This window comes from Hypanus sabinus, chromosome 7 (genome assembly GCF_030144855.1).
Source record: "Hypanus sabinus isolate sHypSab1 chromosome 7, sHypSab1.hap1, whole genome shotgun sequence".
NCBI classification, from domain to species: Eukaryota; Metazoa; Chordata; class Chondrichthyes; order Myliobatiformes; family Dasyatidae; genus Hypanus; species Hypanus sabinus.
In genome coordinates this window covers 4,311,903-4,327,776 of record NC_082712.1, presented here as the reverse complement: position 1 = coordinate 4,327,776, position 15,874 = coordinate 4,311,903, and the positions used below count along the sequence as shown (strand labels likewise).

General features: G+C 45.1%; 1 protein-coding gene across 5 annotated transcripts in view; it reads right to left on the bottom strand.

Annotated features, from left to right (window-relative positions):
• Positions 1 to 15,874, bottom strand: part of aadat (aminoadipate aminotransferase) — a 346,606-nt gene that overhangs the window by 199,773 nt on the left and 130,959 nt on the right. For all 5 annotated transcript variants that reach the window (XM_059974093.1, XM_059974096.1, XM_059974094.1 and 2 more), the window contains 3 exons: positions 11,467 to 11,541; positions 10,234 to 10,443; positions 347 to 412 (listed from right to left, as the gene is read on the bottom strand). In XM_059974093.1, coding sequence (XP_059830076.1) covers positions 347 to 412; positions 10,234 to 10,443; positions 11,467 to 11,541 — 351 coding nt within the window. The remainder of the gene's footprint in view (positions 1 to 346; positions 413 to 10,233; positions 10,444 to 11,466; positions 11,542 to 15,874) is intronic.

Sequence of the window (15,874 nt, the reverse complement as noted above, 5' to 3'; positions counted from 1 at the left end):
GTTTTCGTGGATGGTTGCAAAGAAAAAGCATTTCAGGATGTATATTGTATGCATTTCTCTGACACTGTTTGACCTTTGAACTGCCTCAGCAAACTGCAACCTACCTATTTAATCCTATTCCAATCACAGGATAATGTACAATGACCAACTAACTTATCACCTGGTATGTCTCAGGACTGGGAGGAAACCTACACCCTCATGGGGAGAACGTACAACCTCTTTACAAATGGCGTTAGAATTGAACTCTGAACTCCAACCCCGAGAAGCTGTAATAGAGTCACGCTAGCCAGCGTGCCCAAGTAGTCTAAATAGTCGCTAAATAAATGCAAACTCTTTGATAATTTACCTTCTGAAACTGCAGGAAAAAGTAAGGATCGTCTTCAATTATCAGTAAGTCATATTTTCTGGCAATCTGCAAAAAAAAAAGAATTGCACAGGTTAGAATTTGTGCAGTGAGAGGATTTCCCTCTGACCGGTTGTATCAGCATCTGGTACGGAGGCTCCAGTGCACAGGATCGGAAAGAGCTGCAGAAGGCTGTAAACTCAGCCAGACCGAGCATGACACCTTCAAAAGGCAGTGCCTCAAGAGGGTGGCATTGATCACCGAGGACTCTCACCTTGCAGAAAATGGAGAGACGAACAGTGTCTGTCCCTCTCTTTCGCGCTGCTGCTGAAGTATGGTGCTGGAGTCCCAGCTCTGAGGCAAGGTTTAATTAACTGTTTGTGGACTGGACTCTAGTTCACATTATGACTTGCTTCAGGTTTCTGACTGCTTGTTTTTTTATTGCCACTTTGGACGATTTTATTCTTGGCACACTAGCACAATGCTAGCTTGAACCTAATATGAAAATGCTGAACTGAATATGCCAGGGCTCTTTACGATGACCTTGTGGTTGTTGTCTTTATATTCTTTGTTTCTTGCTCTTGTTTTACTGTATGCATGACTTGTTTTTGTTTGCACGTTTGGTGTTTTGTTTTCCTTTGAATGTCTTCCTTTGTTTCATGGCTGTCTGTGGGAAGGCAAATCTCAGGGTTGTAGACGGTTAACTTTATAGGGTATTTCATGTAATGGTCTTCCTGTAGAAGCAGTGTTTGGGTTATTGTTGAAGGTAATGGATGCTTAGGAATGTGGGGCATCCAATCAGGAGAGTGGAATGGGGAGAAGGTTCTGCGACTGACAATGGTGGTGGGTCTTTGTCTTTGTTTGGCGAGAGATGAAGATAGAAGACGCTGGAGAGACCCACTCGTAGGATTCGATCCGGTGGAGGAACACGATTCGACGGAGCCCAGACGTGGAGGTCTGCCGAGGATCGGTGAATATGGCTTTTGAATGATTTGAGCTCCAAACATTTGACTGTTTAATTATAATGAGCCTTTCTGGGTTTTTTCCTCTTTCTTTTCTTTACCAACTCTTTGCTTAAATTAACGTTCACAAATATACTTCTTTTTAATTGTTTGCAGTGTGCGAGCCGTTATTTCATGCTGACTGGCTATTGCAGGGCAGTAGATCACCCAAAACCGGGCGCTGGGTGAGGAGGCACCGCAACCCCGTTGACTTGGCGGGACCAAGGTCATGTACTCCCTGGGCATGCGAAGCCTGAGAAAGGCGGGCTTCTCGCTGCGGAATCTAGTGCCTGTCAGCATGGGGCTAACAAGCTGCGTTTCCAGAGATGCCCAGCCAAAGGGGGTTTCAATTCCCTGACAGTAAATGCACTTTGAATCTCATTACTACTGTCAGAGCAGAGGCAAAGGAGCCTGAAGAAACACACTCAACATTTTAGGAAAATATTTTTCCTGCCACCATCAAGTTCCTGACAGATCATGGATCACTTCGCACTTCTTTCCGATATTTCTTATTGTAATTTATAGTTTTTTAATTTATTGCTATGTACCACTGCTGCAAAACAACAAATGTCACATGTGCTAGTGATAATAAACCTGGTCCTGGTTCCGTATCTGTTTTGCATTTCAAATAGTTCCTCTATTTTTAGAGCAGTTTCACCTTCTAATCATGAATTATCTGACTGCACACGAACGGCTTTGCAGAATGGAGCATCAGGCAGGGAGCACAACGTGCACACGCTATGTTAATCGCACATTTAATGCTGTTGACTGACACACGAGGACTTTAGTCCTTGGTTTTGAATTACGTGCCAGTCAGGTAATACGGAGTGGAAGGCCAGGGAAAGAAGCTGGAGAGAGGTTACAGCAGGTGAGCCCTATGAGCAAGAGACAACAGTTTGCAGGTTTATCACTGCTGCATATACTGAGATACAGCAAAAAGATTTTGCTTGTGTGCCATCCAGACAGATCGCTTCACAGATCAACTCACACAAAATGCTGAAGGAACTCAGCAGGTCAGGCACGTCAAAGTTCAAAGCCCATGCATTGGCAAAGTTTGATTACTAAATACAACCCTGAGACTCATCTCCATACAGGCAGTCACTAAACAAAGAAACCCGTTGAAAAAAAGATAGTCAAACACCCAATATGTGCAGAAAAAAAAATAGTCCAAACAACAAAAGCAAGCAAACAACTGAACTCAACACAAAAAAAACGACATGAGAAGAACCCCGTGCAGGGTCAACCCACAGAAGGCTGCTGGACCAGACAATATCCCTGGTAGAGTGTTCAGAGGATGTGCAGACCAGCTAGCAGATGTTCTCACTGACATCTTCAACATCTCCCTGAGCAGCACCGTCGTTCTGACGAGCTTCAAGGCCACCAACATCATCACCGTGCCAAAGAAGTCTTCAGTGTCCTTCCTCAATGTCTACCATCCTGTTGCACTCACATCCATCATCATGAAGTGTTTCGAGAGGCTCGTCATGAGGCATATCAAGACCCTGCTGCCCCCCTTCACTGGACCCCCTGCAGTTTGTGTACTGTCCCAACCGCTCAACAGATGACGCCATTGCCACCACCCTCCACCTGGCCCTAACCCATCTGGACAAAAAAGACACATACGTTCGAATGCTGTTCATAGACTTCAGTTCAGCATTCAACACAATCATCCCTCAGAAACTGATTGGAAAGCTGAGCCTACTGGGCCTGAACACCTCCCTCTGCAACTGGATCCTAGACTTCCTGACTGGGAGACCTCGGACGGTCCAGATCGGGAGCAGCATCTCCAACACCATCATACTGAGCACGGGGGCTCCCCGGGGCTGTGTGCTCAGTCCACTGCTGTTCACTCTGCTGACCCACGACTGTGCTGCAACATACAGCTCGAACCACAACATCAAGTTCGCCGATGACACGACCATAGTGGGTCTCATCAGCAAGAACGACGAGTCAGCTTACAGAGAGGAGGTGCAGCAGCTAACGGACTGGTGCAGAGCCAACAACCTGTCTCTGAATGTGAACAAAACAAAAGAGATGGTTGTTGACTTCAGGAGGGCACGGAGCGACCACTCCCCACTGAACATCGACGGCTCCTCGGTAGAGATCGTAAAGAGCACCAAATTTCCAGGTGTTGACCTGATGGAGAATCTCACCTGGTCCCTCAACACCAGCTCCATAGCAAAGAAAGCCCAGCAGCATCTCTACTTTCTGCAAAGGCTGAGGAAAGTCCATCTCCCACCCCCCTCCCCCATCCTCATCACATTCTACAGGGGTTGTATTGAGAGCATCCCAAGCAGCTGCATCACTGCCTGATTCAGAAATTGCACCATCTCTGATTGCAAGGCCCTGCAGCAGATAGTGAGGTCAGCTGAGAAGATCATCGGGGTCTCTCTTCCTGCCATCTTGGACATTTACACTACACGCTGCATCCACAAAGCAAACAGCATTATGAAGGACCCCACGCACCCCTCATACAAACTCTTCTCCCTCCTGCCATCTGGGAAAAGGCTCCGAAGCATTCGGGCTCTCACAACCAGTAACAGTTTCTTCCCCAATTAACAGTTGAGCACAAGAACAGGCCCTTCAGCCCATCACATGATGCCAAGTGAAGCCATAATGCCTCTGCCTGCCATGTCCCTCCATTCCCTGCATACTCACGTCTGTCCAACAGCCTCTTACAACACCACTTTCCTACTGCGTCCACCACAACTCTCGGTAGCCTGTTCTAGGTATCCACCACTCTCCGTATAAAAATAAAACTTGCCTTGCACATCTCCTTTAAATTTACCCCCCCCCCAACGTAAATGCACTTGACATTTCAACGTTGGGAAAAAGATTCTGACTGTCTACCTATCTCAACCTCACCTAATCTTATAAACTTCTATAATGCCTCTCCTCTCCTCCTGATGCTCCAGAGAAAACAACACTAGTTTGCCTAAACGCTCCTTAAAACTCACACCTTGTAACCCAGACAGAATCCAGGCGAACCTCCACAGCACTTTTTCCAGCACCTCCACAGATCCTGTAACGGGACGGCCGGAAATGCGCACAGTACTCAAAGATTTGGAAGTGTGTGTAGATTCTGCACGTCACAAAAACTTTGTTAATGCACAGTAGATGCAGAGTGCAGAGTATCCTAACTGGTTGAATCACTGCCTGGTATGGCCAGGCATGGAAAAGAATACAGAAAGTGGCGGATATGGCCCAGTCCACCCCAGGCAAAGCCCTCTCCACCACCGAGTACGTTTACTTTGAGTGATGCCACATGAAGGCAGCATCCATCATCAAGAACCCGCACCATCCAGACTATCTCACTACTACCATCGCACAAGACGTACAGAGCCTTGGGTCCCACACCACCAGGTTCAGGAACGGTTATTCAGAAAGAGCAAACAGCAGGTATCTTTGAGATGTGGGGGGAGCCCACACATTCCTCAATGCCAGTACCAGAGACCAGGAATGAATCTAGGTCCCGAGCAGCCAGCACTGACATTTCTCATCAGACCTCACATCACCTGATTAGTAACTTGTGATTAGTAATTGATTATCAGGTGTATTGAGATAGAGCGAAAGACTTCCTCTTGTATGACAACCATACAGAGAATTTCAAGGTGATGGTAGCATGGTGGGTTAGCACTATTACAGTACCAGCGACCCCGGTTCAATTCCCACCGCCGTCTGTAAGGAGTTGGTACATTCTCCCGTGATCACGTGGGTTTCCTTCGGGTGGACCAGTTTCCAATCTGGCGGAGGTTAGCAGGTTAATTGGCCACATGGGTGTAAGCAGGCAGCAGGAGCTTGTAGGGCCGGTAGGACCTGTTACTGTGCCACAGCTCGAAACAAACTTTCAGCACAGCTCAGGTACCACGTAAAGCTTTTGTCTGCACGCCATCCAGGTGAATCATTCCACACATAAGTACACTGATGAAGTAAAGCTAAATTAAGTGTTAGGGTTAGAGAGGCAGTGCAGCGCAGGTAAACAATAAAGAGCATAGGCTGTGACGAGGTAAGTCAGGGAGCAAGAGTCCACTTAAATGCCTTACTACAGCAGGACAGAGTCTGTCCCAGAGCCCCGAGTCTGGTAGTCAGCATTCTCACACTTCTGTATCTTCTCCCGATGGGAGAAGGGAGAGAGAGAATTACCTGGGGTCATGCTGGCTGTTTTCCCAAGGCAGTGAGAAGTAGTAGACTCGATGGAGGTATTTCCTCACTATCAGCCAGGCTAAAGGAGCAGGTAAGGACATGACAGAGGCAATGACTTGGTAAAATTTGACGCTGAGGTCAATATCTTTTAAGTAGTCAGAGATCGAAAGAGGTTGTTGTTCAATGGCACCTTGGCATCCTTGTATATAAACCACTGTAAGATCATTGAAGACCAGCTGATGGAGGACCAGAATTAAGCCATTTGTCCCACAGAAGCCTGCTCTGCCATTTAATCATAGCTGATTTATTATCCCTCTCAACCCCATTCCCCTGCCCCTCCCTGACACCCTTACTAATCAAGCACCTGAAAAAGGATCTCATGCTTTCCCGGCGTACATGATGAATAAACTCTTCTCGGGTTTCCAGCTGGGCACAATTATCGATTGTAACCAACATTTCCATGACAAGCTCTGCCATCTTCATCAGGAATGATGCCCAGGCACGTCTGGTCCAGTGGTATTTATACCCCTGACGTCCATCCTTCTTGATTGGTTTGTCCTCATCCAATCAGGTTTCTGCTGTCCCACCTTGTTCATAATCGAATTACAGGATTGACTTTGATGGCACAAAACTACTGCACTTCACCAGTGGCTTTTGTGACCAGGTGGTGAAGGAAACCATTGAAATAGAACTAGAGGAAAAGAATTTTAACAAAGAGAAGGTCTCACTCTAAGTAAGAACTGAAATTCGATCATAAACAAAGTGGGACAGCAGAAAACTGATTGGATGAGGACTAACTAATCAGGAAGGACAGACGTCAGGGGTATAAATCCCACTGGACTAGACATGTCGAGGCATCATCCCTGATGAAGATGTCGGAGTTTGTCATGGAAACATCGGTTAAAATTAATACCTGCAACGGGCCGGAAGCCCGAGAAGACTTTATCAATCAAGAACCTATCAACCTGCTGTATAAATATACTCAATAACCTGGCCTCCACAGCTGACTGTGGCAATGAATTCCATAGATTCACCACCCTCTGGTTAGAGAAGGTATCACAAGCAAAAGGCTTGGCCTTAATGCAAGAGGATTTGAGTACGAGTATAAGCTCATCGTTCTGCAGATATATGGGTCCCCAATGAGAAAACATGTGTTACACTGCATATATTCTCAGTGGCCACTTTATTAGATACACCTGTATACCTACTCATTAATACAAATATCTAATCAGCCAATCATGTGGCAGCAACTCAGTGCCTATAAGCACGCAGACATGCCAGAGAGCAGGGGTTGTAACTTTTTTCATGCCATGGACCCCTACTATCAACCCCAGACTGGGAACCCTTCCCTGCTTTAGAATCAGAACCACAATCAGGTTTAATATCTCCGGCATCTGTCATGAAGTTTGTTAACTCAGCGGCAGCAGTAAAATGCAATACATGATAATATAGGAAAATAAATAAGTAAATCAGTTACTGTAAGTATATACGTGTATATTAAATAGTTAAATTAAAAATAATGCAAAAACAGAAATAATAAAAGTGAACATGAGGAAATCTGCAGATGCTGGAAATTCAAGCAACATGCACAAAATGCTGGTGGAACACAGCAGGCCAGGCAGCATCTATAAGGAGAAGCACTGTCGACATTAACAACAACACACACAAAATGCTGGTGCAACGCAGCAGGCCAGGCAGCATCTATAGGGAGAAGCGCTGTCGACATTAACAACAACACACACAAAATGCTGGTGGAACACAGCAGGCCAGGCAGCATCTATAGGGAGAAGTGCTGTCGACGTTTCGGGCCGAGACCCTTCGTCAGGACGAAAATAATAAAAGTGAGGTGGTGTTCATGGGTTTAACGTCCACTTAGGAATCTGTTCCTGGGGAAGAAACTGTTCCTGAATCTAGAGGTTCAGTTGTTGTTCAGACCAAACATCAGAATGGGGAAGACATTTAATCTAAGTGACTTTGACTGTGGAATGATCGTCAGTGCCAGATGAGGTGGTTCGAGTATCTCAGAAACTGTTTGAGTATCTCACACATAACAGTCGCTAGATTTTACAGAAAATGGTGTGAAAAGTAAAAAAAAATTCCAGTGAGTGGCAGTTCTATGTGCGAAAATGTCTAGTTAATGAGAGAGATCAGAGGAGAATGGCCAGACTGGTTCAAGCTGACAGGAAGGCGACAGTAACTCAAATAACCTCGTATTACAACAGTGGTGTGCAGAAGAGCATCTCTGAACGCACAACATGTCAAACCTTGAAGGGCTACAGCCGCAGAAGATACGAATATAAGACCCTCAGTAGCCATTCTATTCAGTGCAGGAGGTACCTTAGAAAATGGCAAGTTTGGTCTCCTAACCCAAAGTAGGCTAGACTGGTGAGAGACGGTTTACAATGGAAGTTCACCAGCCTAATTCTTGGGATTATGGGGCCTGTACTGAGTTTAGAAGAATGAGAAGCAATCTTGTTGAAACATGCAAAGATCTTATGGAACTGGACAGATCACATGCAAGGATGAGTTTTCTCTGAGCTGGGATGTCTGTAGCCTGGGTCACATTCTCTAAAATCAGGGGGCAACAAATCACTACTGAGTTGAGAAGAAATTTTCTTCCAGAAGACAGTGAATCTTTAGACTCCTTCAGCAAAGCAGTTTTTGGAAGCCTGGTCCCAGAATATGTTCAAAGCTGAGATCAGAAGATATTTAAAAATTAAGGAAATAAAGGGGCTGGTTCAGGAATATTATGTGTGAAGATCAGCCTTGATCTCTATATTGTATAGCAGAGCAAGCATGAGGGGCTGAATGGCCTAGATTCCATCGTTCCTGTGAGGCACCACTTCCAAGCCTTGCCTCCTGCAGGACGTTGCAAAGACCTTCGTGGTAGTTCACTCTGCCCCCAACCTACTCATCCTTAAAGCCTGACCATGTCCCATTATCCAACACAGGCGTCAAGGTAACGTACATCTCACATATGTGGATCTAACATAAATACGGACATTGGGAGAGAGCAGGGGATGAGGCTGGGGAAAATGAGAGTCCGGATAACTGGGTAACTCATATACTGCTTGGCCCAATACTCCTGTGGTACTTCAAGTGAAATTATCCAGTCAAGCTGGGAAAACAAAAAGGAGAAAAACATAGCTTTGGACAAAACCAATGGGGCCTTCAAAATCTAATGCAGGGACTCAGCAAATATTACACTGCCCAAACAGGGAGAAAACTATCTGCAAGGATGCAGGAACATCAATAGACAATAGGTGCAGAAGTAGACCATTCGGCCCTTCAAGCCTGCACTGCCATTCTGAGATTATGGCTGATCATCTACTATCAATACCCGGTTCCTGCCTTGTCCCCATATCCCTTGATTCCCCTATCCATAAGATACCTATCTAGCTCCTTCTTGAAAGCATCCAGAGAATTGGCCTCTACTACCTTCCGAGGCAGTGCATTCCAGACCCCCACAACTCTCTGGGAGAAGAAGTTTTTCCTTAACTCTGTCCTAAATGACCTACCCCTTATTCTCAAACCATGCCCTCTGGTACTGGACTCTCCCAGCATCTGGAACATATTTCCTGCCTCTATCTTGTCCAATCCCTTAATAAACTTATGTTGCAATCAGATCCCCTCTCAATCTCCTTAATTCCAGCGTGTACAAGCCCAGTCTCTCTAACCTCTCTGCGTAAGACAGTCCAGACATCCCATCAACTGGCAGTGAAGTGGCAGGTGCAATTTTCCCGGTCTCTACCCGTGAAGATCGAGAGGGCACAGATTCCACCGGGCACCAGTGAAAGTCATGGCACAAGCAAACTCACGGCATGCGAGAGAATTCCTAGAAGTGTGGTTTTTTTTTCAATCAAATCTGTAACCAAACTGCTAGACTTTGATCCTATTTATAAGCCAAGGCGGGTAAAATTCCAGACCGCAAAATGCAACCATTCAGCTGAGTGACAAGTATATAAAGGCCAAGTATTCAGAGGACACACCACAAATTAACAGTGCACTGATGATGTCTCCTCATACGGCGACAAAACGTTTGCAAACAGATCACCAAGATCGGAGAACAACTCAACCCAGCCAAAAACATATCTCCTTCTGAATAGTATTTATGAATTTAGAGATACAGCATGGTGGCAGACCCTTCCAGCCCGCACCGCCTACTTACAGCAAGAAGACCAATTAACCGCCTAACCCATACATCTTTGGACTGTGGGAGGAAACCGGAGCACCTGGAGGAAACCCATGTGCTCATGGGGAGAATGTACGAACTCCTTACAGACAGGTGGGAATTGAACCGGTGTCTCTGCTGCTAGAATAGCTATGCCACAATGCCACCTCATATTTTGTTTTCTTGATCTGACTGCACTGGAACCTGGAAAAGTTGTTTCTTTGAAACATTGAAACTCGAAGAAAATACGCAAGTTTATAGCACAGGAATAAGCCCTTCAGCCCACCGTGTTCAGCCTAACTAATTAGATGCCTAATTAAACTGATCACTTTGTCCTGCACAATGTCCATTGGCCTCCATTCATGCATCCATTGAAGAGCTTCTTAAATACCTCCACTACCACCCCGGCAAGACATTCCAGGCAGCCACAACTCTTTGTATTAAAAACTTGTCCCACACACCTTCTCACCTCCACATGTCCTCTAGCATTAGACATTTTGGGATAAAGATGCTGGCTGCCTTCTCTATGCCATTCATCATGATCATGTCGGGTCTGGTAAATGTACAGTTCATACCTGATATACTTCCATCTTCCTCTCAGCTGTCATGGAGGCTCCAGTTGGGTTTCCACCATTTGGAATTGTGTACAGAACCTTTGGGATATCTGAGCTGGGATCCTTCGCGTCCTTTGGCTTCCATCGGGAAAGGGTGTCGGACAGGGACTGGGGAATGATCCCGTGTTGGTCGCTCATGATGCCGAGGAGTTTGCAGCCTAGTGGTCTAAGCTATACAAGAAAACAGAAGATAATAAGAGTTTTTTTTATTAGAATAAAACCAGAAACTGCAATTCCACTTCCAATTGCTGTCGATATTCGGAAGGTCAGACAGCATCTGTGGAAGGGGAAAAGCAACTCCTGTTGCATAACAGGAAAAAACAGCAAAAGGCCTGTCAAACCATCTCTATTATTCATTAAGACATTCTACTTCAGTGCCATTTTCCAGCACAATTCCTATATCTGCCAGTTTCCTTAATGCTTGCAAATCTATTTGGGATGAACATACTGGGGTAGAGGTTCCAACTACAATATGGGAAAAGCAATAACCTGGTTTTTGAAACACTGGTTATATCAAGGGTCATTGTAGCTAGGGGCGGCAATGAGGACAAGCTCCCACTATCTACTAAATGCTCCAATGGCACGGCTCTCAAGAAGCTTCTGATGAGCAAGTGCAGCTCCTGGCCTTCACGTATGCCTTAGCTACTAAGCCTAGCAGAACCGTTTCTACTAACAGGAGAAGGGACAAAGGTTGGTTACTGGCTCCTTAAAACTAACAGAAGGGGCTCATCAGCCGTAGTCACCCCCTTATCTAGAAGGGCAATTTTGATTTCAAACCTCTGCTGCCTTGCAGTTATACCCTCTCATGGTGAAGGCTTTGGGAGTAAACCCTGAGGAAAAATCCAGAGCTGCAGTCCCCAGGGCAGTCCGACAACGAGTTCAATGCTGGCTGGCTACTCCCGCAGTGGTGCCGTTAACAAATTGCATTACTTTCTGCCAATCCTGTGGATTCATCAGGTGCGAGGAGAGGGGGAGCTTACTGCATGGGCAACAGCTTGCTCTCCATTGCTTCTTTTGTAGACAGCTAGGACACTATATCAATGGTTGGCCCTGACCAGTGGAAGACACTTCCTGTTGCATCAAATGCCTCATGCCAAAGCAATGGGAGTCTGATTGTTTCTATACTGGGTAAACAACCCTCCTCATCAGCTGATTGACTAAAACAGATTAAACATGGCTTTAAAAACTTCTTACCGAAGCTAGTGTCCCAGAATACGTGTAACGGTCAAGAAGAACGTTGTCTCCAGGACTGATGAGCATCTCAAACACCTGGGAAAAGGCAAAAGGACAAAGGAAAGTTATTGCTTGGCCGCAGGCATGAGGAATGGGGAACACACAGCTTCCTGGATATTGTAATTACGGTTGGTAACAGAGTTGGTTGTGGGGGCAGATGCAATAGAGGCACTTAAAAGTCTCTTAGATAGGAACACATATACGCAGGGAATGGAGGAATATGGACCATATGAAGACAGAAGAAATTAGATGTCATTAGCTGAATTTGTTTGGCATAACAACTTGAGCCAAAGGGCCTGTACTGTTTCACGTTCCATGTAATCTGCCAGGAAAGGGAAATGCTACACCCTTAGAAAGCAGAAATTATAAGAACATCTAATGGACAGCAGATCTTGATCGAGAGAGGATTTTAATTAAAACTGATCATACAGGTTTTCTCAAAGCTCAAACAGAGAAACCCTTAAAGTTAATATTTACTGTTCCAGTTGAACATCAATGCCAATACTTAGAGTACACAGCGGGGTTCCTTCCATCAGTCTTCAGCTTACCTGTCAGCACATCCTTTCCCCTTCCCGTGTGGGTGCAGCCTTCCCTTTTTAATTCGATGACAGACGTGAGAGGATAGCATTGATTGCTCATCCCTTGAGAAGGTTGTGGCAAGTCTGCTTCTTGAAGCATGCACTATGAACTAGAACAGTGACAGACTGGGCCACCTCAGGAGGTAGTTTGTGCCTGTGTGTCTGGAATTCCAGGGAGGACACCAGGTTTCCCTCCTACCTTGGCGCCAGAAGTGTGGCAATATTTGCGGGCTGCATCCAGCACATCATCAGACTGTGTGGATTGTTGATGCAAACAACACATTTTATTGTATGCTTCATTGTACATGTGACAAATAAAGCTAATCTTTAAATTTTGGGATGGTACGTTAGCGTAGCAGTTACCATAATCGATTTAGAGCAGCCAGCTGTAAGATTGGGGTTCAATTCCCTCTGCTGTCTGGAAGGAATTTGAATGTTCTCCCGTGACTGCGTGGGTTTGCCCTGATGGTCTGGCTTCCTCGCATGTTCCGAAGGTGTACAATTAGGGTTAATGAGTTGTGGGCATGCGATGTTGTCACTGGGAGCATGGGGCCACTTGCAGGCTGCCCCCATCACAATCTTCGTTGATTTGATTTGACACATTTCATTGTCTGTTTCAACGTACACACGACAAACAACTCTTACCTCTCAAGCACTGGTGAACCAAGCCGTGTCCTCAGAATAAAATGACATCCATTTAGAATGGAGATGAGGAGGAATTTCTTTAGCCAGAGAAAGATGAATCGGTGGAATTCATTGCCACAGGCAGCTGTGGCGGTCAAGTCTTTATGTATATTTAAGGCAGAGGTTGATAGATTCTTGATTAGACAGGGTATGAAGAATTATGGGAGATTGAGCCTGAGAGAAATGGATCAGCCATGATGGAATGGCAGAGCAGACTAGATGGGCCAAACAGCCCAAGTCTGCTCCTGTATCTTAGAGTCTTACGGAACCAGAAGAATCTTTATAGCAGTCTTATTCTTTCATGAAGCCCGCTACTATTCCATTTTGATTAAATAACCATATTTAAATTTGTTTTCACTGAATGACTTTATTCCCTGTTTCTCATCTAAATCTAAATTCACATTCAAATCATGGGACCTTGGAAATGCTGAGCAAAATTCTTAACAACTTGGTGGATTTCAAGGAGGGGAGAGAGCTGGAGAGGTTTAAAAGGGAATTCCTGAAGCTGGGGCCTAGATTGTTGAAGGCCTGACTACCACTGGTGGAACATTCAAACCTGGAGATCTTTCTAAGTGGATTTCGCTAATGATTCATCTGTGCTCCTTTGTGCAAAAGACCTCTTTTCTGCTTTTGTCCCATTCTTCAATGGTATTGGTACATTATAATTTTTTTCCATGTCCATAGATCCCTCAAGATTGCCACGGAAATTGATAGGGCACAGGGCGTGTTGGCCTTCGTTAGTCAAGGGACTGAGTTCAAGAGTGACAAGGTAATGTTGCAGCTCCACAAAACTTCGGTTAGACCACGCTTAGAATATTGTGTTCATTAAATTTCACAGATTCCATGAACCTGAATCTGATCATGTTGTCTGGTTGCCTCATTACAGGAAGGACGTGGAAGCTCCAGAGGAGACTTACCAGGATGCTGCCTGGATTAGAGAGAGTGTCTTATAAGGATATGTTGAATGAATTTGGGTTTTTTTGCTTTGGAATTAAGGAGGATGAGAGGTGACTTGATAGAGGTGTACGAAACACAGATAGAGTGGACAGCAGAGGCTTTTTCCAAGGGTGGTCATAAAGAAAAGTCATGAGGGGGTATCAGAGGAAGGTTTCTAATACAGAGAGTGGTGGGTGCATGAAACACCCTGCCAGGGTGGTGGAGGAGGCAGATGCATTACAACAGGGTTCCCCAATTAGTTTTCCACAAGGGCCAAATAATGTCAAGCATGCCAAGCCAAGGGCCAAAACGTCCAGAATTTTTTTTTATCATTGCGCCAGTAAGCCGTTTTATGGGCAGATGTTGTTGTTGTTATCACCATTAGTAGTAGTGGTAGCAGTAATAATTTAGGCCTGGGATTCTCAAAGCCTGTTTTGTGGGTCACACAAGAAAAAAAAATGCACTCTTGAAACAAAATAAGTCCAAAACCAACAATTTACCGTAGATTCTGGACTACAGAGCGCACCTGATTAAAAGCCGCACGCTCTAATTTTAGAAAGAAAATCAATTTTGTACTTGTACAGGCCGCACCGGATTTTAAGCCGCAGGTGTCCCACGTTGTAATATGAGATATTTACACAGAAAGATATTACACGTGAGGATTTTTTAACTTTTAATTAAATCCGTATGGTAACATAAACAAATATATATTGCAAATGCTTTTTTTCGAACAGTGCCTGTAACACAGCTACTTTTAAATATACATACATATCGGTAACACACAAATTACGTTGCATATACTTTTTTACTGAACAGTGCACGAACAACATTCCAATATCTCCTAACGACTGGTAAAAAAAATATATATACTGCAGCCTACCAGGAAAAATTATTGATCGCCTTCTTCATCTTCCTCCTGCGCACTAAAACCATCAAAATCCTCTTCTTCAGTGTCCGAATTGAACAACCTCAGGATCTCGTCACTCACTTCAGTCTCTTCGTTGTCGCTCTCACTTGAGCGCACGTGGTCCTCTTCATCGCGCAGCAGTCCAGCCTTTCGAAACCCGCTGGTGATGGTGGATGTTGTGACACGGCTCCACGCATTTAGGATCCACTGGCAGACTTGAGTTAAAGATGCTCTTCGCATGCGTCCTGTTTTGGTAAAGGATTTCTCGCCGCTCGTCATCCAAGCCTCCCACTCAACGCGCAGCGCCACTTTAAATGCCCGGTTCACGCTGATGTCCAGTGGCTGCAAATACTTCGTGGTGCCCCCAGGAATCACAACTGGAATTGAGTTTGTACTCTTGATGGCAGCTTTCACTGAACTTTCATTGTCAGCCGCTTAAAAAATCACCATCAGTGGAAGCTTTAGTCCGGATGCTGTGCAGCTCAGGACACAAGTAAAATGCGTTCTCTCATGGCCACTTGTTTTCAGTGTGATGGACGAGTCACCTTTTTTTATTAACAGTCCGAGTGAGAGGCAGGTCAAACGTCAAAGTACTTCATCCATATTTATGATATCATCTGACCCGATGGAATTCTCCGCTATCTTTGTTTGAGTGAATGTGCGGAAGTTAGCAAGTTTTTCCTCGTGGTCGGGAGGGAGCTGCTGACACGGAGTCGTGCATACCCTGACGGACAGGCCTTTTCGTCTCATAAATCTAAAACACCACGATGGCCCACCTCTAAAATCTTCGATTTTCATTTTGGTGGCGATTGCTTTAGCCTTCAGTCTGATCTGCACGGTGGAAACACCGCGGCCGCCTGCTCTCTGTGTGTTAACCCAGTCTTCAAGAAAGTTTTCAAGTTCGGGCCATCTGCTGTGATTACCTCTGAAAGCTTTTGTCGTCTTTTTGCATTGACTCAGTTCTTCACGCTGGCGTCTCCACCGTCTCAACATCGATTCATTTATGCCAAGATTATGTGCAGCAGCTCGATTTCCTTCTTCAACCGCCAGATTGATCGCCTTTAACTTAAAAGCTGCATCATATGCTTTTCTTCGAGTGTTTTCCATGTTGATGAGGGTGAGTACAAATGACTGATTTACAATAATTTAATTGTGAAAGTGCGCTTGATTTATCGTACAATTTCATTGGACCTCTGTGAACTACTCATCAATTTTATTGGTCTACTGTTACGAGGCAAACTGTTTTTGGCGGCATGAAAAAAAA